This window comes from Zalophus californianus, chromosome 10 (assembly GCF_009762305.2).
Source record: "Zalophus californianus isolate mZalCal1 chromosome 10, mZalCal1.pri.v2, whole genome shotgun sequence".
Classification (NCBI taxonomy): domain Eukaryota; kingdom Metazoa; phylum Chordata; class Mammalia; order Carnivora; family Otariidae; genus Zalophus; species Zalophus californianus.
This window is the reverse complement of record NC_045604.1, coordinates 21,527,893-21,555,216: the sequence shown is the minus strand read 5'-3', so window position 1 is coordinate 21,555,216 and position 27,324 is coordinate 21,527,893. Positions and strand designations below refer to the sequence as shown.

At 33.8% G+C, this 27,324-nt stretch overlaps 2 protein-coding genes across 5 annotated transcripts in view; one reads left to right on the top strand and one right to left on the bottom strand.

Annotated features, from left to right (window-relative positions):
• Positions 1-27,324, bottom strand: part of CDC73 (cell division cycle 73) — a 116,876-nt gene that overhangs the window by 35,902 nt on the left and 53,650 nt on the right. For both annotated transcript variants that reach the window (XM_027609994.2, XM_027609993.2), the window contains exon 11: positions 2,756-2,813. In XM_027609994.2, the coding sequence (XP_027465795.1) occupies positions 2,756-2,813 (58 nt within the window). The remainder of the gene's footprint in view (positions 1-2,755; positions 2,814-27,324) is intronic.
• B3GALT2 (beta-1,3-galactosyltransferase 2) lies at positions 16,863-25,559 on the top strand. Of its 3 annotated transcripts, none has more exons than XM_027609997.2 (3): positions 16,895-17,501; positions 21,413-21,552; positions 21,955-25,559. In XM_027609997.2, exon 3 carries the CDS (start codon positions 22,082-22,084, stop codon positions 23,348-23,350), a length of 1,269 nt encoding a protein of 422 aa, XP_027465798.1. In that variant the 5' UTR covers positions 16,895-17,501; positions 21,413-21,552; positions 21,955-22,081; the 3' UTR covers positions 23,351-25,559. The 3 variants fall into 3 exon arrangements, with proteins under 3 accessions (XP_027465797.1, XP_027465798.1, XP_027465796.1); XM_027609995.2 differs by having other exon boundaries at positions 16,897-17,501; positions 21,382-21,552; XM_027609996.1 differs by lacking the exon at positions 21,413-21,552 and having other exon boundaries at positions 16,863-17,501.

Here is a 27,324-nt window from a genome sequence, read left to right as displayed (position 1 = left end):
ATAAATAATAAATAAATGAAATATACAAGGGGCTAATTCTCTCAATCTTATATGTAAAGCAGAAAACCTAGAGCTGTAGTCCACCTACCCATTTCAGGCAATCTATGAAATAAAAGTAAAAAATTAAAGTTGGAGAAGTATGCACTGCATATGCATGAGAAAGAGGAAGCTGGGATACGTGAAAGAGATTTAATCTAGAAAGAAAATGACAGTAAGGTACAGGACTATGGCTTATCAAAGGCTTATCCTTCCTAATCCACTGAAAAACATGTGCTTTTTGTTAGTTACATTCTCTAAATAAATGTTTAGAAGTTGGGAATAACTGTAGATACTTTCAAATATCAAATTTACCCAGGGACTTGCCTGACACAATTAGTGCTAGATAAACATGTGGTGAAAGAATAATAAAAAGGAAAAATTAATCAATAATGGAACTCTATATTTGAGTTGCCCCAATGAAGAGGTAAACAAAATGGTGGTTCAGTCCCTCATTTGGACTCTACCTACAAATAAGTTATAAATGCATAATCTCTCATCTATAACATATTACACTGCCCAGATAGGTTTGAGCATTCATGTATTTTTCAATTTTGAAAAGATAACATTAAGTGAACATGTCATATATTACACAATCTCTTTGAAATTGGGCAGCATCCCATAAGCAAATACAATAAACATTTCTACAGCAAAAGAAAAATTCACTAATCAGGACAAAGATGACAAACTGCTTAATATCCACTCAAATCAGTTTTTATTCATAAATGAGTGCTAAAAACTTGTGGAAAAGGAAGAGGGGATCTCACATGGATGGGCATCAGAATATTTGTTCTGAGATATTAATTCACATTAATTTCAATCAGTTTAATTGCCAGTGCACCTTGATAGAACAACTGAAAAAGAATAATAGAATATCAAGAGTTGAAAAGACACAGAGCTCCTTAGTTTACATATGATCTTCCCCAAGGTCACAAAACTGGCTGGTAGAATCCAGCTCCCTTAACTTCATTTTATCACATGGTACATTTGAACAACCTGGTTTATTTAGATCTTAGTGCCTCCCCCTACACTTTCCTTGTCTGACAAATGATTTTGAGAAAACATGAAATGACAAGAGTGGGTTTAGAAACCTCCGGTGGTGATTTCTCCCCTTTTACACCATTTCTGAATTTCTAATGTGATCCTCTTTAGACTGACCAGCTACTGCCTCCCATCCCTCCCTTCCAAAGAAAAACAATTCTGTATCAATCATTCAGCTGCCTCTACAATATCCCTCTATTTCACAGGTTGTATTTCTTGGGTCCAACTGAGTCTGGCAACTCCTATTGCCTTCATTTTTTCTTCCTTCCTGAAAAGAATTCCTTTTTAGCTTTTCCTAGTTTCTGGCACCTTGTACATACATGGAAGGCATTCAACTAATATTTATTCAATTTAATTGTTCTTCCTTATACTCTTACAATGGCTTTTGGTAAGGTCCTCTCTACTTAAAAAACAGTCCCACAGTCCTATCTGAAATAAATTTATCCAATGTGCTCCAAATTTAACACATGGCCAATGAAGCACTTCTCTTCTCCACTCATCCTCAAAAACAGGAATGATAAAGATTCCACACAGATCCACTGAGGAGAGGGGAGGGGGAGGGAGGAGGGGAGCAGGGAGAGGAGAGGAGAGGAGAGGAGAGGAAAGGAAAAAGGAAAGGAGAAAGGAAAGGAGAAGGAAAGGAAAGGAAAGGGAAAAGGAAAAGGAAAAGGGAAGGGAAGGGAAGGGAAGGAAAAGGGAAGGAAAAGGGAAGGGAAGGGAAGGAAAAGGGAAGGAAAAGAGAAGGGAAGGGAAGGGAAGAAAAGAAAAAAAAAGAAAAGAAAATACTAGTCATGTCAAAATCCAGATGTATGGATCCAGGACACATTCCAATATAAAATCATTCCAATATAAGCCACATATGTTCTTAATATCATATTTCTAAAGTGCTTCCAGAAATATTTAGTATGTATAATTTACATAATTTTAGAGTTAGCTTGTAAACATACTATGAATAAAAACACATCCAAATCTACACTATTGATACTGCCAAATTTAAGAGGATGATCACCCAATTAAATTCTTGCCTGTGCCTTTCCAATCCTTTTCATTTTCTTCATAGCCATATTCAATACCACTGATGAGGTAAAAAAGACACATGGTATAGCCTAACACTATAATTATACTAAATGTAAAAACACCAAAATCAAACCCAAAACACCTAAAATGAATATATGGTTGGTATCTACATGCATTTATAAAGATCAACCTTTTTAGGAACTAGAAAGAGGGAAGAAAAATATTTCAAAATAACTTCAATAATGCCTATGCTTACCACATATTTTACAAAACTGATTACAGAATCTTATATGCTCAAGAACAAACACATCTGAAATTCTAAGCATCAAAGCTGCTGAATAATCTATTAAAATTATGGTGCTGTGCTTCCAACAGGGGAGGAAAAATCTCATCCATATGTACTCTCGAACAAGAATTGGTGAGGGGATGTGTACATATACATAGCTTTTTAAAACATTTTTCTAAGATCTTAAAAATATTTTCTAAAAAATTTTCTTTAATTCTTCAACTCTACCTATTTGTTCAAGTAAATGTTCCTATATTACTTTGTAAGTACTTTAAAGTAAAATTTCAATTCCTTCAAAGCACTGTACATATCAAAAAAAATTTCATTGTGACCATTAAAAAAACAACAAAAAACCCCCAAAGTTTTGTATTTTACCTGGTCTTGGTACTGGCTGTGCTGCAGGAGCCTGAGTCTTACGGGCCGATGCACCTTCCTTTAAAAGAATAAAAATTGACACATGATGTTAGAATTCCTTTACACAATAAACACTTCCATTTAATTACTGCAAAGAAATTCTGTATCTCCTTGTTTCTCAATCAGTCCCTCCACTGAACATGCTATAATCCTAAGCATTAAACACACACACACAAAACAAAAACACCTCCCTTATTTTTTATGCTATTGGTCATGAGGTAATAATAGGAATATTTAGTAAAAAATAAATTTAAACTGTTACCATACAGTAGTTATTGTAAGCATGTAACATTTTTAAAATATTTAATGATTTGCTTAATTGTTGACAATTTTAATATTTGCTTAAATGTTATTACCCATTTTAAAATCAAGTCAATCTTTTTTCTATTAAACAGTCACAAAATGAATAAATGATACATAATCTCACATTAGAAAGATGTAAATGATGTTACTTTGGAGTGCATTAAAAAATTCCACAAACATTTCAAATTAAATCTCTTTAAAATATTCAGAGAAATAATCACATTTAAAAAGAAGAGATTTGTTACATTTAAGAGTGGTTGAAAATTTTAACTAAATTAACAATTTCAACTGATTACTAAGCATGTAATATACAGAAGAAAATATGCTAAGTATTGAAATATATATCAATTATACATTCAGGAGTAGATGCCTCTGAAATGCTTAAGATACTCAAAAAGCTGTCTTTAGTGTACCAGTTTCAGTCATATTCACACTTAATAGAAAGCTACAAATGAAAAAAAAGCTACAAATGTAAATTTCAAAACAACTAGTAATTCATGGTGATAATACTCTAGTTGTACTCAATTGAATGAAATTTGATAACTACCAGGGAAGTTACATAAATCCATAATAATAAAAATCAGTATTAGAATCACAGAAACATTTCTAAAGAAATACTGTTAAATAATGTTAATTTTAACCATATTACGTTCTCTTCAAAACTTGAGATTCTGCAGAGTAAAGTAATTTGGAATGGTAGGCTATACCACAGTTTTTTTTTTTTTTAATAAATAACTAAATCAATTAAAGACATTTTAGCTTTCCATCCCATGTTCCTGCATAAAAAGGAATCAACTAGATATTATATAATAAACACAAAAAGAAAATAAACATTACCCATATTACCTAGAAATCCTTATATGTAAACACTGACTCATGGAATATGACTTAAGTACACACAGAAACAGAAAAAATAAATGAGACAGGAAGAAGAACAAGGAGCACACACACATGCAGATATCTGTCTACATTTGACTATAAGGTTAGCTGGATCCAAATCAAAGCCCCCTTCTTTTAAAAAGAGTAGACGAAGTTCAAAATCACAGGAACAGCACTATGTGCATATTGAGAACTATCAGAACCAAAACTGATTCAGCTGACTACTAAAATATACCTATACTATATGACGAGACTACGGCTCTTATAACATGGGTCAGCAAAAGGTACAAGCACACAGAAGTAATATGAAAAAAAGTCTTTTCCATTAGAAATCATAACCCTTGAGGGTTTTTATCTACTTTTGAGTAAACTCAAAACTGGGACCTCTTTAAATACCAAAAAATAGGTGTCTTCTGTTTACAAAGTAAGCTATCATTGCCTGATGACCTCCTACTCGAAATTATCCCTTTTTCGGAATAAGCCTTAGCCCTTGGTCAGTGGGAGGCCTATGTCTTAGGCTAGGTCAATCAAGAGTTCTCCCCTGTATGTTTTACTAACTGGAACCAGCAAGTTACAACTCTAGCTACAAGGCTGCAAGGTGGTTAAACCAATAATTACAGATGATCATATATCCCTTGACTCATAGGTAAAGCCCAATCTGCAGAAGGACAGAATGACACTAGTATGCACAAAAAAGAGGTAAATATAACATCCCTTTTAACACCTACCTAGATATAATAGCCTGCAAGGCCTATTCTCCCCCCACTTCTTCTTGATTATACGAACCTTTAAAATCCCTTATCGCAGGACTCTATGCACTCCCACACACATTTTTAACTCCATTAGTTGAGCAGAGTTACTGTTAGTTGCAACTGGAAGAGGTCTAACTTTGTCTTCTCAGATGGACTAAAAATTTTTAGTTGCCAAAGTTACTGCAGTATAACTTTGCTTAATTCTGTAGTTACTAAACAAACACAAATAAGTGTAAATGCAAGCACGGATTCACACACTCTCAATCTCTGTCTCTCTGTCTCTCTGTCTCTCTCTCTCTCACACACACACACACACACACACACACACAACCTATACAGCTATTAAATTGGAGACTGTGGACTCCTTGAAAGAAAACTGGGAAGATCTTTACTAATCATGTCAGTTTGTAGCCCTTTTAGGACTCCCTAGCCAACACAAAGAGCTGAAAGTTCATTCCACTCCAATCTGTACGATTTTGAAATAAAATTATAGAAGTCCTTGCATAAAGAACCTCAGAAACTATATAATCCAACCCCACCACTCCTTAAAGATGAAAAAACAGAGGTGAAGTTTTTCAAAGGCTACAAAATGGTGTATCTGACATATGCAAAGAAAAAGGAATAAGAATTTGGCAGTAATATGGGGAAGAGACTGACAGTTCCACATTTTTAAAGATACATGGATTGGGGGAAAAATATAATACCCATCTAGGAAAATAAAGTATCAGCAAAAAAAAAATAAAAGTCAACTAAAAGAGTTGACAAGTTGTGCTAACTGGAGAGGAAAACTTGCTTTCTCTTGAAAAGTCAGAACAATTACAATTTCCACCGAGACCTGAGGCATTCTAGAAAAGAAATAACTGATAAGAACGGTAGAAGTGATAGAATCATTTTTGTAAAACATAACAAGGCAAAACAAACTATACTGTTTATAATCCTTACTTGCCTTATTTTAGCAAATGAGAAAACCTAAAAATCTCCTGGTACCAGGAGAGACAATATTGGTACTTCTGCTTTAAACAAGCAGGAAACAGTACCATGATATATAATATCATGAGAAAAAATATTTGTAACAAGTGTCAGTATGAAAAAGATTATATTTACTTAATTTGGAAAAATGCTTTTTATATGAAACTTCATAAAATACTGCAAATTCTAAATGAAGAAAACATACAGAATATATATGCAGATTCTGTAAGTTTATAATCTACTTTTTAACTACTGTATTTATGACAGCAAAAGTAACGTTTTAAAAATGAAATACTAATTGAACCCTTACATGCTTCTACCTTTCTACACTAACACACTTCCATGAAACGTGGATTTGATATTTAGAATTCCCAAATACCAGGATGCTTTTTTAAAAAAGCATCTGAATTTTAAGTACATTGACTCTTTAAAAAAAAAAAAAGTATTTTGGAAAAACTATATAGAAAAAGAAAACTGCAACTCTGTAGACAAATGACAATGAGACTGAAAACATAAAAGATTTCAAGAGTAAAACACAAATTATAAGCACAATTTATTTTTTTACATTTGCCATAACCCAGAGGCATATGCATACAATGTCTGCCAACACAGAAAATAGCTAACACATTCCTAAAATATACTATAGTGTATCTATAGAATATATAGATTTAATACCTCTATCAAATCCCTCAATTTGCTATAGAATTCTCTATTTACTTGTCTGCTTCTCTCAACCAGACTGTAAGCTAACAGGTCAGGGACTATTATGTCTCCAATGCCTGTTACATGGTGCCTGATGTATGGAAGGTCCTTAAAAAATTTACATTAACTAATTAAAACAAAAATCCATTTGCTTAACATTACTGATTCACCACTGTTAAAGTGTTTTAATCTGTTAAATAAAAATGGTAAAAATATCATAAAGAATTATTGAGAGACTTAAACAACATTAATTTATTCATTCTATACACATTCATCAAAGCACTGAAAGCCAAATAAGAAACTGGGAATGCATCAGTATAAACAAGAGCAAGGTGGTCCCTGCCTTCATCATGTTTTGTAATTTAATGGAGGATCAGTGAATGAAAGTTTAAAAATTATAGTTACATATGTGTTTTTAGTTATTTGTAATGTGCATGTTCAGCTTAGTGCCCAAAATAAAGAGAAACTAGTAATTATTAAACCAACTTCTTTCCATAAAGAAACATCCTCTATAAGAAAAGAACGAGCAAACCAAGTTCAGCAGCATACTAAAAAGATTATACACCATGACCAAGTGGCATTTATTCCTGGAATGCAATGATGGTTCAATATACGAAAATCAATAGAAATCACATTAACAGAATGAAGGGAAAATACATGATCATTTCGACTGATACAGAAAAAGGATCTGACAATTTAACATCCTTTCATGATTTAAAAACAACATCACAATTCACAGCACTGTTGAATCACAGATCTGTACCTCTGAAACAAATAATGCAATATATGTTAAGAAAAAAAAAAAAGATAGCAGGAGGGGAAGAATGAAGGGGGGTAAATCGGAGGCGGAGATGAACCATGAGAGACTATGGACTCTGAAAAACAAACTGAGGGTTCTGGAGGGGAGGGGGGTGGGGGGATGGGTTAGCCTGGCGATGGGTATTAAAGAGGGCACATTCTGCGTGGAGCACTGGGTGTTATGCACAAACAATGAATCATGGAACACTACATCACAAACTAATGATGTAATGTATGGTGATTAACATAACAATAAAAATTTAAAGAGAAAAAAAAACATCACACACACCTTAACAAACTAGGAATGAAAGGAAACTTTTTCAACATAATAAAAACTAAATATAAAAAAACCACAACAGCTAACATATTCAATGGAGAAAGACGGAAACCTCGTAAGATCAGGAACAGTATGTCCACTTCCACTACTTTGATTCAACACAGCATCTGAAATTCCAGCCAGGGCAATTAGGCGAGGGGAGAACACAAAAAAAGGCACCTGGGTGGTTAAGTGTCCAACTCTTGGTTTCAGCTCAGATCATGATCTCCCGCTCGTGACATCGAGCCCCACGACGGACTCCACACTTAATGCTGATTTTGCTTGTCCCTCTTTCTGCCCCTCCCCCTGCTCATGCACATGGCATGCACACACGGCTCTCTCTCAAATAAATAAATAATCTTGAAAAAAAAATAACTCCTTCAACTCAAAATCAAAAAACCACCCAATTCAAAAATGGGTAAAAAAATAGACATTTCACCAGAGAAACTGACCATTCTCCAGATGGTCCATAAGCACATGAAAATATGCTGAAACATCACTAATCATTCAGGAAATGTAAATCGAAACCACAATGAGATACCACTTCATACCCATTAGGACAGCTATTAATCAAACACACAAAAAACAGAAATTAACAAGTATTGACAGGGATGTGGAGAAATCAGAATCTTTGTGCATGGCTGATGGGAATGTAAAATGTGTAGCTGCTATGGAAAACAGTATGGTGATACCTCAAAAAATTAAACATAGAATTACCATTATGATCCAGCCATTCCAACTCTTGGTATATAACCAAAAGAATTGAAAGCAGGGACTCGACCGGGTATTTGTATGCTGATGTGAATAGCATTATTCACAATAGCCAAAAGGTGAAAACAACCTAAATGTCCACTGACAAACAAATGGATACATAAATTACAGTTTATACATACAATGGAGTATCACTCAGCCTTAAAAAAAAGAAATTCTGAATTGTGCTATAACATGGATGAATCTTGAAAACATTACGCTAAATGAGGTAGGCTAGACACAAAAAGACAAATGCTGTATGACTGTACTTCTATGAAGTACCTGGAAGAGTCAAAGACATAGAAATAGAAAGTAGAATAGTGGTTGCCAGGGGCTGGGGAGAGGGCAACAGGAAACTGTTTAATGTGTACAGAGTTTAAGTTTGGAATGATGAAAAATTTCTGGAGATACAGAGTGGTGATGGCTGCACAACATTATGGATATAATACACTTAAAACGGTAAATCATATATAAACAATAAAAAACCTTTTTTAAAAAGCACAAAATATGCTTAAAAGAATAAACACAGTCTAATTACAAATGATGGCAGGCTTTTCAAGGGATGTCTACTCAGAGAATACCCTATTTCCCCTTTTCAGAGTTGGACTATACCCACAAGGGATAAACTCATGAACAAGCTGACCCAATCATATCTTCTCTCCTTTGGAGTTCTGAAATCCATATTGAGAGATACACCCAGCAATGCGAGCCACAGTTACCTGTAGCAGGCTGGCTTTAAGGAGGACTAGGTGTACAAAGGACCAGAGAGCTAGTGTAGAGATGCAGAAAAAGTGACAAGTAATCATATGGCACCAGACAGAAACAGAAAAGCTTCCTTGATTCCTGACAGTTTTCCAATGTCTCACTGTGTTCTTTTAAAGGCCAATTTATATTTCTCAGTCCTGGGTTCTGCAGAATATTCCTACAGCATTATAATGTATTTCCTTTCCTTCCTTATGCTGACCTGAGCAAGTTTCTGTTACTTGAAATCAAAGGAGCAGAGACTAAAGTAAATATTTTAATCTCAATAAAGATAAAACAAAAATCTATTCCTACCCAAATCCACTCATAGAATTAAAACTTTGACCTGGGAATAAATATTGATTTTCTTTACAGTCACAGACAATACTGAACACAAGTGCTCATGAATAGCATTAGAAGATATTCACTGATTAAAAATCTAATACCAGTGTTCCATTTATCATTCTCTAGAATGCTTTCAGAAGCTAACTATGAAGGTTAATTTTATGTGTTAACTGGGCAATGGAGTACCCAGATAATTTGGTTAAAACATCATTCTGGATGTGTCTGTGAGAAAGTTTCTGGGTAAGATTAACATTTGAATCAACAGACTGAGTAAAGCCAAGACTGCCCTCCCCAATGTGGGTGGGCCTCATTGAATCCACTGAAGAAATGAACAGAACAAAAAAAGGCAGAGTAAAAAAGAATTCACTCCTGCCTGGTTGTTGTCAAGTTGGGACATCAATATTCTCTTGCCTTTGGAGCCCTCCTTAGACTTGAGCTGTACCATCAACTCTCCTGGGTCTCCAGCTTGTTGACTGCAAATCTTGGGACTTTTCAGTTTCCATAATCACATGTGCCAATTCCTCCTTACCCACCCATCCATCCATCCATCCATCCATCCGTCCGTCCATCCATCCATCCTATGGGTTGTTTCTCTGGAGAATCCAAACTAAGACAAATACAGCAAGTAAAATTTGGATCAAAAGAGAGGAAAAGAGAGTGAGACAATACAAAATCTTTAAAGGGGTATTCATGCATAATGGGAAAATATCAAAATTCTTTTTTATTTATCTACAGATTAAAAGATTACATCCACATAAATGTAGATGAAACATTTAATTATAAAACTGCATTAGAAACAAACCAAACCATAGAAATTGATCTCCTTTAATACCAAAGTCTATAATGCCCACATACCTTTCTGGCACAAATGAGCAATTCTCTTGTATGTGTCACTGAGGTTTAATAAAAGCACAATCTTTCTCATTTAAATCTGGCAGGATTTTTTTATAGTTACAGAGGGCCAGGGGTAAGGGATCATTTGTGTACTTTATGGGTCCATGGACTAAAAACAAAAACACTGATGTATCCAGAGGCAGTGTAAATCAGTGCAAAAAAACTTGATTTAGCAGTCTTGAACCCCAGGTTCTAGCTTTGGCTAGGACATATTAAAGAGTGGAGCTCTGAGAAAAATCACAACCTCTCAGGGTGTTGATTATCTTGCCTCCAAAATGAGACAACTAGATTTTTAGATGATTAGAAAGGTCTAATTCTGCCCTAAAAGTCCATTATTATAATGTAAATAATACCTTGTCACTAAGAACAATGCCATTGCAGTACAACCTCAAATGTCCAATTAACTAAGTTTAAGGACATAATTCAGTATGGTTTCTTCTGATGGTATACCCATATAAATTTGCTCTTCTTCTGTTTCACTGAATAAAAATATAATATTCTCCCATCCATCTCCCTCTATCAAAGCATACATGTTTGGAATTAGCTAAATTTGATTGTTTTAAGAATCACACAATTATAGGTACTGGCAATAGAGGCAGAAAGGAAAATAACAATATTGTACGCTTTAAAAGAAAACATTCAATGTTTTACCATTTAATATAATTCAATAAATTGAGGAAGCTAAAATAAACACAGACCTGTATATATTTAACTATTTGACCCCCTTACCCCCAACAAACACAGAGTCAAATGAAATATTCTGGAACATTATAAATATTAATAAATATAGAATCTGTGACAAGTTAAAGGAAATATAGAAAAAACTCAAATTCAACTACAAGGATATAGAAAAGAAACTCAGTATGTTAGTAAGTAATTGGGGAAATGATAAAAGAAAATGGAGAGTACAACAAAAATATAAAAATTTTCATTTTTAAAATTTTTGTTCACTAAAACTCAACAATTGTGCTATCCCCGAGACATCGTGTTATTTATTTAAAAGGAATAAAAATACTTGAAAAGCACAAAAATTAAGATTAAAATGTAATGCAAACCAACTACAATTGGGAAGACAAAAGTATCAAAGAGTGAAACTGAGTGACACCCTAATGAATTACAGAAAACAATCTGAAATTGAAGGGAAAAAAAAATAAGTATATAACATTTTCTTCCAGTTATTTTGTTATCTATATAATGATCTATGTATCCTATCTACCAATTTCTTGAATAAAAGGAACCTAATGACAAAGCTCATATCCCTCTGTAGCTTGCATATAAAAAAATGTTCAATGTATTTGTTGAATATAAGTGAATCCCTTAGACATCCTCTAAGAAGTTGGGGAAGGGGAAGAAAATCAAACCCTAGAGTCAAACATTACCCATTCCTAATCCTATAACCTTTGCCTGCCTCTTTTCTGCTTTGCAAAGTTTCTTTATACTTAAGTTCCTATTTCCAATCAGATCATAAATAATCATTCTAAAGAGAGTGCCTATGAATTTAGAATCAAGTATATTTATGCTCCCAGCTCTTCTCAAAAAAGCCCTTTGGGGAAAACATTCTATTTAGTTACTTCCAACTTTTTCCTTTCTCTCCTTATCTACTAAAGCTATTAAATAAAAAGCATTTTCTGATACTAATAATTTATATGTGAGAATGCTTCTTTGTGAAGTTTTAGCAGAGTTTTAAGTTTCAACACATTACATCTACCTGAATTTATAAATTGTTTTGTTATACTTTGTAATGAATTAACAGTGTTTAAATTTTTAAATACTATCAATGTGTTGAGTACAGAGTAAGGTGCCTGAGAACTTATTCAAAGATACTGACCTAGTGGGCTTCACACCCTTATCAAACTCAGTATGTCTTCTGTGTAAGAAATATTTTACATTGACCCTTTTTAACAATCTGAAATGAAATGCACAGGTAAGATAAGCAACCTATGTATGTAATTTTTTTAATGGAAATCAATATCCTAACAAATACAAGAATGAAATTTTAAAAGAAATCTATGATAAACACAAGTATTTCAATATTACCCTCAGAAATGATTACACCAGAAGACATAATGAAGTAATTGAAAGCTAGTACCTATTCATAAAATCACAGTGAATGTAACAATTACAAATGTCCACAGACTGGTATACTCTCTACTGGCTAAGCCAACTACTACAATCATGACTGCCACAGGCAATAGGATTTTTCAAAATGGCGAACTACTGGCCAAGTTCAGAACAAAGTTGAGTACAATCTTCTTCAATATACACTGTGGTTATATACCTAGGAAAATTCAGTGCATGTTAAAACTTTACAAAATATACTTTGTATTCTAATTAGGTTCATTTAAAATTGCCCCACCCACTATAGACCTCCTTCCCTGGCCTCACTCACTAGATGCCCTTCAGTTATTTTGTCAACAAAAAATACCCTCATAAACTTCTAGAACACCTCCTAGAAAATAACATTTCCCCCACAGAGAACCAAAGCTCTCAACAAGAGTACCCCTGTGTGACAAATAACAAATGAAAGAGTCTAGTTGATTTATGCTATACTGAAACAGCTACAATCCTAAGAAACTGAAGAACATACAAGCATAATACAAACTACTGCTGATTTTAATGCTTATATTTTCCCTTAGGATCATTAAGAGTTTGTATGAATTAAAACTGGTAAGGGTGTTGAAAATTAGTTCTGAAAGAGGCACTTAAATTTAGCTCCGCTTTCATGTCAAAAGAAATTCTTAAAACAGTGTGAGTATCTGCTGCATAAGATGGTGAAAACTGAAGAAAAATAAGGCAGGCAAACACTGACACTTGTGGTCATTCCGAGATTGCTAATTTGAAATCAGGCTAATTCCTGCTTTGTAAATTCAAGGAAAGGTAAAACTGGTTCATAAATCATCTACTGATTTCAAAGGAAAACTGTAAACTCTTAATGAACACACAGTAATTTTTCTTCAAAAAAAGAAAACTTACTAATTTTAAAGACCCAAAAATGTGCTATTTGTCCATATATTTATATATTGAAAAAGATTTCATCTGATTTTAAGTCAAAAGATATAAACTCTAAGCAAACATTATGCAAAACTGTTGACTGATGTCAATTAAAACTAAAGCTGGTCTCTAAATAACTATGTCAAATGGCATTTTTCAGAGTACTATGGTGGAAATGACACCTGATTCAAATCATTAAGATTTTTCTCCAGCACTGGAAAAAATAACTAGTTCTTTAGGTGAGCACTGGCTGAAATAAAAATGGCTTGCATTTAGGGGCCAATTACTCATACTAAAGCACCAACAGGAATGAAGACCAATGTAGAGAAAACCAGATTCATGTCTCCCCTTCTCAAATTATTCAAGGATATTTGCTCATTCTCAGTGAATCGCCTGCCACGGTTGAAGTGTTATCTCCTACACCCTTTTCTCCCTCATTCTTTTTACCAAGGACATTTAGTTGAATTTATATAGGTAGTAAACTCCATGAAATAACTTATCTTTATTATTAGTGAGCAAATCTAAACCTGATTCATCATGTTATAATGACTCAGAAACTACTAGCCAAATGAATAAAGTAATAATTACTTCTGTACTCGATAGAAACTAAGAATTAGGTGGCTATTCAAAACCTGTCTTTAAATTCTGCCTCCCTGAGGGCTATTGCACACATGCCCAGGAAAATCCTAAAACCAACCTGGACAGTTCTGGCCAAAATACAGAGTAATAGCCTATTTTTCCCATCAGAGATGTGTTATAAGATTAAAAAGCAGACCTATACAAGTAAAAATTACAAGACATTTCTAACTATAAAACTTAACAAAATAGCTGCCAGTTTCCTCAGTCTGACAAAGAAATCTGTCACATTTACTCAGAAAGTTTAACCATAGAATTCAGATGTTAAAAGAAACTAGACTAAAGGAAGAACTTCTATAAGCTTGCCTGTCATAAGATTTTTACAGTTTCTCTTGGCTGGAAACATGCAGGTTGTGAGAAAAAGTCACTAAAGGAACTTTAATCTGGTGTCTGCTCTGTTTTTCTGTACTTCATGTAAAGTTCTTAGCCAGTTTAATTTAAATTTAAGAAACCAATGGCACATGTACCTAAAAGTTTAAATTCTGATTAAGTAGACAGGCACCTTTTTATCAGTTTCTAGGAGTCTCTTTTGTTGTATTAACCCTTATCCCCTAGCAAGCATAGCTGAGACAACAGTCCACTGGGAATTCAGGGGCTCAAACCAATACTGGGGAAACCATTAGCCAGCAGTTTATCTGACGGAGCTCTCTTAATCAAGATCTATAATAAATCCAGTGAGACACCAAAAGAGTCAAATCAAAGGAACTAGCAAAACAAAAAGTTTCATCCTTCCTAGAGAAAGGGGTAGGGAAGGTGTCTAAACCATCTCTGTCCCCCTAACATTTAATAAACTGTGCATACCTACAAATACTTGCACACGGTAGTTGATCAGTATGTGTTTGACAAGTGAATAAAGTGAAAATATAAACATCCATTTATAATTCTATGAATTATTTCTAGGTATGCTGTGCCAGTCCTATAAAAGAATTCCCACTGCGGTGCCTGAGTGGCTCAGTTGGTTAAGCGGCTGCCTTTGGCTCAGGTCATGATCTCAAGGTCCTTGGATTGAGCCCCACATCAGGCTCCATGCTCAGCGGGAAGCCTGCTTCTCCCTCTCCCACTCCCCCTACTTGTGTTCCCTCTCTTGCTCCCTGTCAAATAAATGAAATCTTAAAAAAAAAAAAAATTTCCACAATTTCTTCAGCAGTGTTACCTAGTATAATGGTTAAGAACAGAGCATAAAGGGGCGCCTGGGTGGCTCAGTCAGTTAAGCGGCTGCCTTCGGCTCACGTCATGATCCCAGCATCCTGGGATCAAGCCCCCGCATCGGGCTCCCTGCTCGGTGGAGAGCCTGCTTCTCCCTCTCCCTCTGTTTGCCGCTCTGCCTACTTGTGCTCTCTCTCTCTGTTAAATAAATAAATTAAAAATCTTTAAAAAAAAAAAGAACAGAGCATAAAGACTTAAGATAATCTTGCTTTAGTTTCTAGCCAGCTTCTCTTATCACCAGTTAGCTGATATCTGGGATAATTATTTACAACTCTAAGCACTGGTTCCTCATCTTTGAAATGGGTAGTATGATTAATAAGACTATTATTATGAGAGAAAAAAGTCATTTAACTACAGCTTAGGTAGGCTTAGCATGCAATCTGATTTTGGGCAAATAACAGTCACTGTTGCTGGCTGCATAATCAAATCCTATGTAAGGAATTACTGATTAAAACTGATCTCCTAAAATCCACCTCTACTTTTGTAAAATATATTATTTTATGCAAGCACTTTAGCATTACTCTGCTACCTACCTTTAATATAAAAAAAAAGCAATGAGCATGAAGTATGAGTAGACATAGAGACTAAATAAAAACTGGCTTTCATTTTTCTCCTTCACACTTAACTAGGAAAGCCAAAGCTCTAGACCTTGGGTTTCCCATTTATAAAACTCTTAATATTCCTTCTAACATTTCTGGGAAAGTCACATAAACTCCTTAAAAAAAAAAAAAAATCAACAGGATTCCTCCAAGTACAAAAAGTATTTTATCAGCTACACTAAAAAACATGAGGACAAAAAAATTTAAAGTATTAGAGAAAATGTAACCCTGTATTTTAAGTAACAGATTTAATTAGGGAAGACAGGTGGGATAAAGCATATATATGACTGCAAATTCATAGCTTAAGTTCTAAAATGATAAATTTTTAGGAGTTAATGTCCCTGAACTCTCACAGGAAAAACTGATAATTCAGGCTATTAAGGGGGAGGAAAAAAAAAAAAAAGGCAATGCCCCAGTATTCTGCAGAAAAAAAGTAAGGTGCCCAGGAGACTAACCATACAAAGAAATATTTCAGAGTATCTAGTGCTTATTGAAAAATGTGCTTGGAGGCAAGTTAGGAAACAACCCTGAAATATTAGGACATTCTAACATACATGTTAATTTTAAAGAAAAGGAAAAATAAAAAATAAATGCTGACATTAAAAGGTGATTAAAAATAAAGTTTTGCTGCCTTCAAGAACATTAGAAACCACATTAAGAGCAAAAAAGAAGTGGGCTGTACCCCATCAGGTGTCATTAAGTAATCCGCTCCAGCTCATTTACAAACTCCAGAAAATTGGGGGTGGGGGTATTTAAGTTATAGATAAAAAAATAAATGGACTGAGTCTTATCTAGATACTAGTAAAATTGGAGCAATTTGAGAAAATAAACCTCAAAGGAAGGAGTGTACTGAAAGGGTTAAATTGCACCAAGTTACATATAAAAGCTTATTGCCTAGGTCCCATAAAATCATGTAAGAAACATGAAAGCCAACATCTAACACTGAAACATTTAGAAAGCCTGTGCTTAAGCATAAAGTAAAAAAAATAAAGAAAAAATAAAGAAAATAAGGAAAAAATAAAATTATAACCATTTCATAATCATCCCATTTTCATATTATGCACTCATCACTACACTTACACTGAATATATATAATTTATCACACAGAAGCAAAATCTCTAAGCTTCACCCTACCTTAGGTTTTTAGTCAAAATGAATGCAAACAATCACGTGGGATTCAGCCAAGCAGTGACGTTAAATTCTGCTCTGTCAGAGAGAGCATCTGTCAAGCCCACATTTAAACTGCTGCCTGCCTGTGCAGCAGCTGAGGAACCGTGGATTTCATATTATAGACTAAAACCCCAGTAAAACTGCTCAAAATCCTTCCTGCAGCTGCCAGGCAACAGCAAAAGAGAGTTAAATCCTATTCTATTCCAATACAATCGAAGCACTACATTCTAGCTCTGGCTGCTTTACATCGCAGCTCAGTGTTATTACTAGAAATATGGATACTGAGAAGAGAATACAGCACTGCATTGTCCGGCCAGGAAAACAGCAGATGTAAAAAGCTTCAATGCATCAACTGTCGGCAAGAGTCAACAGTGCTCCGATAGAGCGGACAACTGCAGCTCTTTTGTTTAAAGAACGAGAAAGAAAATGAAAGAAAGGAAAAATCTCAGACGACTAGGACCCATATGAACAAGAAGGGTAACTCGAAGACAAGCAGACAGATGGACACTTTGGATACTGTGAAAAGCAATCGCAGGAGGCAGACTATTGGGGGATGTGCGCATGTTCGATAGCATCTTTTTTGCTGAAGTGATGGCGTGCCAAAAGTATTTTCAGTGGGCATAATCCTCTCCACATAAATGGCCTGACCAAGGAAGGTATGTCGATATCTTGTGTGTAATATTCATTTAAATGTCTGTTACCTTTTCATAGCCCCTGAGGCACTAATATCTGATAAACAAGTTCATCCAGTTCACCGTCCTTGAAACTATGAAAGGGTTTCTAGATATATGATTTTAAAATCTGTCATTGTTAAAGCTGTCTTTGCTTTATTCAGGTAAATATGTAGCTTGAAGTAATTATGGATTATGGATGTATAAAAGAGAGAAAAGGCAAATAATAACAAGATGTGCTTAAAGGATTCTCTGAGAAATTAAACTTAAAAAGAAAAAAACTGTAGCCCTCTAAAGAAAACACAGCAAGCCTCTATCAAATTAGGTCAAAATGAATTCTTATCTAGTAAATTAAAGTGATCTCTTAAAAGCGGCTATCAAAAGAGACAATGCAGTGAAATTATATTAAATAGTATCAAAGACGGTCTTAATATTAAGAGCTTTTTTCATCCTTTTAAAACAAATAATATATAACAGCATTTACTAACAAAATCTTCCCTCCAAGATCCATCTCCCCAAATAAAGATAACAAAAACAAAATAAGACAGTATCAACAAATATTATAGAGCTGTAAGAATACTAAAAGGAAAGCATTTGCATAGGATCACATAAGGTGGTGTGAGTTTTATGAACAGCACACCACCACAGTAGATTCGCATGTTATTACAGTGTCCATGAATACAACTTTAAACAAAGAAATATCAATAGCTGCTAAAAATTCCCCCACTTGAAAAAGTGAGCTTTCATTTTAAGCAACTGACAGATTCCAAATAATCAAATACAAGACTGTTCTTGGTGATAATTTTTAAAGTGAAACTCAAAACAGAGGATGAAAATAATCTAATATAAAAAATATTCATGAACTGCAATACAAGGAAAAAAAATTAAATATAAATGTAGCTACTGCGCTTCTAGGCTATATTAATATGTACTAACAAACTACCATCATGGTATGTGTGTGCCTGGGGTAGAAATAAATCTAATAAACTATTTAAACAACAATCACAGAACAGCAACTCATGGCTCAGGAACTCAAATTCAAAAATTTTTTACAGTTCTATCCACAGATCCTGATATTGGCTCAATCTCACAACACAACTCAATAACCTATTATTTAATAATCACAAAAGGCAAACATTTTAAAGGCACATGTAAGCATTCCATTCTAAAATTAAAATTTTAAACAAGTTTATCAGGCCCTATTATCATCACATCTCAACATCAACTCTCACTGCCAATACCATGAATTTTTGTTCCACTATAGAATGAAATCAGATGGTATTAAATAAAAAAATATAGTTGTGAAAAATCTCAGGTCTCTCTTAGATTCTCTTCTCTCAGTGTTAACAGCACCAATTAAGCATTTTTATAAGCTACATATCTCAAAAGCACAGAATTTTTTTTATTCAAGCACCAGCAAAATCTAGGATTGTTCGACACACTAAAGATACCAACACTTTTAAAAGCCAAATGATAAAAACTGTGTGTGTGAGAGAGAGAACGAGTATCGAGTACATGAGAAGTAACTGAACATTTCACAGTTAACAATCTCTCCATGAACTTCAATTCATAAGATGTAAATACACATTAGTAACTTGAAAATATTATCACAAAAAAACCCTAAGAGCTAAATCAAACGTATTTCTAAGCTGAAAATGTAGAAGTGCAAAATTATTTAGATTGCCACAATATTTTAACTTTCTTGTCATGTTCCCACTTTTTAAGAATTAAAACACAACAGGCAGTAACTGGAGAATAATTTTAACATTTAATAAAAGGAAGAACAGTTACTTTAATTTTACTTTCTTTTTAACAGAAAAATTATGATGAATACCTGAGAAACTTCTAATAAAGAAATGTTTAAAGCTAGACACATGCACTTCATTTAACAATGGGAGATTACCAACTGAGTATATATGAATTTAAAGCCTGGGAAGTTTAATATTTACAAACATACAAATGTCATGAATTTAAATTAAGATGCATCTCCATCACCTAGTGCTACAAAATCATATAGGACCATAAACTATGTATTTATGCTAGATTACAACACATAATAATATGCTGTTTTCTCTAACATGGAAATACTTTAGAGATATCATTTCAGGTATACTGCTTTCATAAAATATCACATTACTATGATATTTACCTTCATTCATTTCTTCAGTTGTTTATTCAAAAATCTGATCTTATATTTAGTGTTTCTTAAACCATCAAATTTACACTTTTAAAAGACATAAATGATGGGACTTCAACCAGATACCAAGCATATATCAACAAAAAGGTGACATATTTAACTTTGTCTTAGAATGTTTAAAATACATTACCAAATAAATTTAAAAAGCAACTTTTGTTTCTTTTAAATTTATACATATAACCCTTATATCTACTGGCTTCTTTATGGCGTGGAAGAATCGTTACTATTTATCAAATATTTCATGTGAAAATAAAAGCTTAGAAAGAGTTTCCTGGTCTAAACAGAATGGCCAACTATTTACAAATACAGGAAGGAAAAAAAAGCTGAGTTTCTAAATCAGAACTCTCAACTTATTTTCAGTTTAGTTCACAGCAGAACTGTTTTGCGGGTACAGTGAACAGCCTTGGTCTTTATTATAGAAATGTGAAATTAAAGATTATGTAAATAAACTCTAATAAATAGCAAACTAGGTTCTGTTTTTAAAACCCCAAACTTAAAAAAAAATCACTGTTTGTATCTCACACAATGATTGAACAATATTTTACATTTGAGAATAACTTCTAAAAGTACTACATAATGTCAGATAGTAGAAACTATCAAAAGCTGGCGCCTTTACTATTATACTTTGGAAATTTGTTCAAATTCCCACCTACTTGCTCCTCCTAGTGGCTGCTGCTAGAATAGTACTTTCATTCATATATGTCTAACCCTTTCAATCAATATTTTCAAAGTACTTCATACTATATATGTGAATTTTCCTGTAATTATTCAATTATATGAGAACTTCCATGTAAATACCATTTCCCCAAGATAATTAAGTTTCATGTCAAGGCTAAGCAAATTTGGTATTAAGTATGAATCTCTTAATATCACAGGCCACACAAAATATATATGCACAGAATTTTAAATAAACGCTACTACATTAAATTTAATTGACTAGTTTTCTTTTGCATAAGAAATAATTTTCATTAAAAAATTGAAAAAATTAAAATTAGTTATCAGTCCCCTTCTCAAGTTTCTTCTCTTTAAATAGAAATCAAATTACAGCTCCTTTTACCCACCTCTACCCTCACATCTTGATCCAGAAAAACAAAGAAGTGAAAAACATGAACAAATTTGTGCTATGTACTGAAAAGTCTTGTTCAAAGATAACACCACCAGTTTTTAATATGTAGCATGATAAACCTCCCATACTGACATCTCATAATCTTTTTAAAAATCTAGGGTTTTAAGTATCATGCTACTAGAAGTCCTAAAAATGTAACAAATTTTCTGCACACAAATGTAGAACACAGCAAAATTCAAGAATCTTTTAAAATGCATTTTGTAAAATTTAAAATTTTAAACAGCTGGATATGAAAGTACCTAGTGCCTATATTTTGTAAGGAATCTGAAAGGACTGTTCAAAGTAGTTCTTTGTTTAATTCTAACACGGAGACTCAAATGAGATATGTGATAAGTGTTCTGCCAAGGCCAAAGACAATTAAAGATAACTGCTAATATTTTAAAAATCAATCTTAAGTCTAAGTAAGGACAATGATCTCCTGAATACCTCATCTTTGAAGTGGAAGGTTAATATCAGAAAGAGTATTTGAAAATGTTTGTCTTTTATTACTGTCTTAAAATCCTGTACTGAAGTTACTGGACCCTGAAAATTAATTTTGACAGGTGCATCTTCTCATTGACTTTCTCAACACAGTAGGGGCCAATGGAAACATGCCAAGCAGTGTACTGTGACTAACAGAACTCTGCCATAATCAACCTTGCACCGTCTGTCCCACAACTGATACATGACTATTTTACAAAAAAGGCCGCTGACTGTGCACCATAACACCAATGGTATGTCAAATCAATTTTAATTAATGCCAATAAATTTTCCATCTGCTCTCAGGCCTTCTTACATGGCCTCTCTCAGGAATCTAGTAACATTCTTCTCTTCTATACATGCATACAGCTTTTAAATCTTTAACTCATGTCAAAAGTACAAATGACCAGAACTACCTAGACAATGAAATGTGGAAGAAAAATTAATCCATCACTTCTCTCTTTGAAGTGCTCATCCTGTTTTCAGTGATGTTATGTTACCAAAGGTAAACAAATTATAAACTCATTCCTCGGTTATCATATTTTCACAACTTAAAAAATTCCTCTTTGCCTTAATATTACTAACATCCAAAGTCTCTTTTCAGGCGTTCTGTAAATATTTAGCATTTTATAAATTTTTATGTTTCATCTTTATAGAATGACTGCATGGGAGACAACGTGGCTGATATAAAAAATGATTACCAAAGAATAGTACTGATTTGGGAGAAGGAAACATTTTCAGCCATCAGTAGTATTTCGTATCCCGTTACTGGATATTTACAACATGCTTCAGTGGAGGAGAAGACACTGCTGCTTTGCAAAGATGAGCTGGAATGCCAAGAGGTCTCTGTTCCGTACCCATCTTATTGGTGTACTTTCTCTAGTGTTTCTGTTTGCTATGTTTTTATTTTTCAATCATCATGACTGGCTGCCAGGCAGAGCTGGATTTAAAGAAAACCCTGTGACATATACTTTCCGAGGATTTCGTTCCACAAAAAGTGAGACAAACCACAGCTCTCTCCGGAACATTTGGAAAGAAACAGTCCCTCAAACGCTGAGGCCTCAAACAGCAACTAACTCCAATAACACAGACCTGTCGCCACAAGGAGTTACAGGGCTGGAGAATACACTTAGTGCCAATGGAAGTATTTACAATGAAAAAGGTATCGGACATCCAAATTCTTACCATTTCAGATATATTATCAATGAACCTGAAAAATGCCAGGAGAAAAGCCCTTTTTTAATACTGCTAATAGCTGCAGAACCTGGACAAGTAGAAGCTAGAAGAGCTATCCGGCAAACATGGGGCAATGAAAGTCTAGCACCTGGTATCCAAATCACACGAATTTTTTTGTTGGGCGTAAATATTAAGTTAAATGGTTACCTTCAACGTGCAATACTGGAAGAAAGCAGACAATATCATGATATAATTCAACAGGAATATTTAGATACATACTACAATTTGACAATTAAAACACTTATGGGCATGAACTGGGTTGCAACATACTGTCCACATATTCCATATGTTATGAAAACTGACAGTGACATGTTTGTCAACACTGAATACTTAATACATAAGTTACTGAAGCCAGACCTGCCTCCCAGACATAACTATTTTACTGGTTACCTAATGAGAGGATATGCACCCAATCGGAACAAAGATAGCAAGTGGTACATGCCACCAGACCTCTACCCAAGTGAACGCTACCCTGTCTTTTGTTCTGGGACTGGTTATGTTTTTTCTGGAGATCTGGCAGAGAAGATATTTAAAGTTTCTTTAAGTATCCGTCGTTTGCACTTAGAAGATGTATATGTAGGGATCTGTCTTGCCAAGTTGAGAATTGATCCTGTGCCCCCTCCCAATGAGTTTGTGTTCAATCACTGGCGAGTTTCTTACTCGAGCTGTAAATACAGCCACCTAATTACCTCTCATCAGTTCCAGCCTAGTGAACTGATAAAATACTGGAACCATTTACAACAAAATAAGCACAATGCTTGTGCCAACGCAGCAAAAGAAAAGGCAGGCAGGTATCGCCACCGTAAATTACACTAGAGCAGACAATTTCTTTTTCAAATGTGCAATCTGTAAAATATTGCTAAAAGCATGTATAGTTAAAACTGATTACATCCATAGGACAAGTTTTAGTTAAAACTCATCACATAAAGGAATTCAAAAATTATTTTTTTAATTTCTGAAGGTAATTAAAAATACAACATTATATAACAAAAAGGTATCCCAAAAGAATCTATTAAAAAAAAAAACTGTATAAGGGGATTCTGTGTATTAACATGCAATAACAAGCATGCATACATCAATGGTTCAAGGCTTATGTTAGGGGCCAATAAGATGTACTTGCATATATTTTCCACATAAACTTTAAGAAATGGAGACAGTCAAAAGAGCCTTCATTTTAGAATCCGTTTTTCATTTTAACATATAATTAAATGTAAATAAAACATTACTATCAATCTTAAGGAAACTCTGTACAAAGGACAAATTTTCTGACCTGACTATTCTAGGGTTCTGAAACTATATTCCATGCAATAAGATTTAGTTGAATTAGTCCATAAACACATTTATAAAGTTCAGCTGTTTCATCAATGCAATTCTCACCTAAGTATTTACCTTTTAAAAACAACTGGGATATTCATTTTCTTATATTAGTACATATATCGGGGGAAATTATTTTCTGACATGATGTGATAAAATGTGAAAAATTAATGTGTCTCAGGCTCAAGTTTTTATAAGAAAAAAAAGTAAATGTTTCAAAATAGTTTGTTTCCTCGTTGGTGTTAAGGGCCAAGCTAGTATTTCAATGAGTTACTAGATCAGTTACTGCACTCTTAAGGAGTACTACCACTTAACTTCAAGGGTATCTGTAAAAATATATCACGTTCCTCTAACGGAAGCAAAAGTAATTACAGGCAAAAAGAGAAATGTACTGTTGAAAAAAGATACAGGATAAAGAGTGCAGCAGCAGTTTCATTCAATACATTTTTAAGATGCATGTCTGCCAAACTGCAACATATGGGAAGTTTATTTCCTGACAGCAGGTGTACACATGCCAATACTTAATCATTTTATGGCACCTATTTCTTTCTCAGAGTGCCAAGTTTACAAACCTGCAGTTTTTAATTTGGTAGATGACAACTATTCTGTGTCACCAATTTCAAACCATTTTTGGGAGGGATGGGGGAAAGTTATAAATGTTTGATGAACACTTGATTCTAGGATGACAATGTATACAATGCACTTTTACCAAGTTTTTAATAAAAAAAAGGTAAACAAGAAAATCTTTACTGAATGTTAGAGTACAAATATTTTCACAGGAATTTTGTTTGGCTCCATTACAAATTTTAAAATCAAGAAATAGTAACCTGCTAAGTGTTTTTATTTCATAAAAGTATGTAAAACTTAATCTAATGAAGATATTACTTATCCTAATTCTAATGACAACCATTTTTTTTATGACAACCATTTTTAACCTTGATTCTATTCTGAAGAGAAACTGTACTGAAACAGAATTCTTATAATTGTTAAAGTTCAGAATCACAGAAACTATTTAAGTACTTATTATTTAGTATGATGAATTCTATTTTTACTGAATTTATCTCCCATTTTCAGTTTAGTAATCTAAGTATTCTAGAATACATAGAGTAATTTTGAAAGCCAAGCTATATTAACACCCCCAGCTCTTGGTTAAGTTCATTTTTCACTTAATTTATTCTCTATGATTATAAAAAGACTAAAATTACTAAATGCCAAAGTTATTAAATAAAAGTCACACATAAGAGGATAATACCAAATTAGATAAAGTTGATGAGAGACAAAAGTAATTCTTCCCTCAATGTAGAGTAATTCATTTATACTTAAGAAATTAGAAAAAAAGGAGAGGGGGTATATGTGTATATATGTATGCACGTACAGGTATGCACCCAGAAACATAACCCAAGCACTATTTGCCTAAATTATGATTACAATGTAGGATCTTTAAAAGATAGTATTTTCCTTCTGGAAAAATTCAAGTTTAAAAAGCAGACTTACGGAAAACAGAATTCTTAACAGATAACTAAGTTTCTCCCAGCTCAGACATCAATTTCAAATCATTTCAATATCCCTGAGAATACTGTAAGAACTGATAGTAAGCTGATAACACTGCATTCTCAAAGAACACTGGACCAAATAGTTTCCTACTACTGCTGAAAATTTATTTTAAAATAAATTTTTTTAAAGATTTCATTTATTTATTTGACAAAGACACAGCGAGAGAGGGAACATAAGCAGGGGGAGTGGGGGAGGGAGAAGCAGGCTTCCCGAGGAGCAGGGAGCCCAATGCGGGGCTCGATCCCAGGACCCTGGGATCATGACCTGAGCTGAAGGCAGACGCTTAACTACTGAGCCACCCAGGTGCCCTAAAATAAATGTTTTATTAATTATTTTTGTCCCTCCACTCTCAGTATGCAAGATTAATTCTTCAGAAAATATGAATTTTTATATTATGATATCTCAACATCTAACCAAGTATTAACTGTGCCTTATTCATGCCCAGTACTATATGATTTTTTTTATTACACATGAAATACAATTTTAAATTATATTTGCACTGCATTTGGTCAAAGAAAAAAATTCAGGAACAACAACTATAATCTTTATGCTCAAAGTGTTAATAAATATTTTAAGGGATAAAAATACCAAAACTTTCAATAGTTACACTAGTTTGTTTTGATCAAGATTATAGGTGATGAAATTCTAACTCAAGCAAATAATTTAAATTTCTCACCTCTTAGTATAGAGCAGAATCATATAATCTCAACTGGAATCTTACTGACATCTATTAACCAAAACCCCTATAAAAACACTAGCAACAAGGGCAGCAGGAACTATTTACTGATAGAGCATACACTATATGCCTGGTACTAAACACTTTACATACATGATCTCATAGAATCCTTACAAATAACACTAAGAGATGGGAAAGGAAGACTCATGCAAGAAGTTAAATAGCTAAGATCACACAGCTAGTAAAAAAGCAGATGGAAAAGAGTTCCATCTTTAAGACCATGTTCTCAACCACTATGTTATTCTGCTATATATTTCACATATGACACCTGCTGTAAGGTCTAAAGACTTAAGTGAAAATGGCCTGTCCTCTATTCTACTATTCTCTGATTATTCTTCATCTTTTGCCAAGGAAGGCTTCATAACCATTTTCTAACACTGGAGGGGCACCTGATGTTAGGTGCAGATAAAGAGAAGGGAAAAGAGAGGAAATCTGATCCCTCTGTTATTTTTCTTCTCCGTTTAAATTGTTTATATCTGGTGAGCAAAACCTTAGAAAACTCTAAGCATTACTGCTTATCTCTTGCTTCTTTGGGCACTGAGATACATCTGTAAACAATAGGCATGTTGCAGTTAGAAATTTAAAAAAAGGTGGCTATCTGAAGCACAACTGGATCATTTCTAACAAACAAAAGTAACACTATTTACTCACTCTACTGGTTAGTCACCTACTGTTCTGGGATGAGTCAGTAAAATCCTAGCTGATTTTAGATTTTGGGTTTGTTTTTCCATTGTTTACTGCTCAACTACAAAATTTCACTATTAAATTAGCATAGGTTTAAGACGAAAGAATATTGCTACTATGCACACATTTCTAATATACCTCACAGAATATCACTTTATCACTCAAACATTACTCTCAGAAGACAGGTAATGCACACAAATACTAAAAAGTGACATTTTGAGTTTTAGGAAGAAACCTGTCCTGCACTTCATGGACACACACAAACACACCCTCCTCTAAGCATGATATAACTATAAATCTTACTACTTCCAAGATACAATATATCAGAAGAGGAAGAAAAACACTTCTGTATCTATAGGAACTGTTTTCTCTCCCTTTACCAGAGCAAATGTCTGAGCTAAAGAACAACTGGAGCTAAAGTAATTGCCTCTGTTTATTAATCTTAATTATTTCAACTTCCAACTGAATCCTACAGATTCTAAATGTGAATATCTCACTTTCA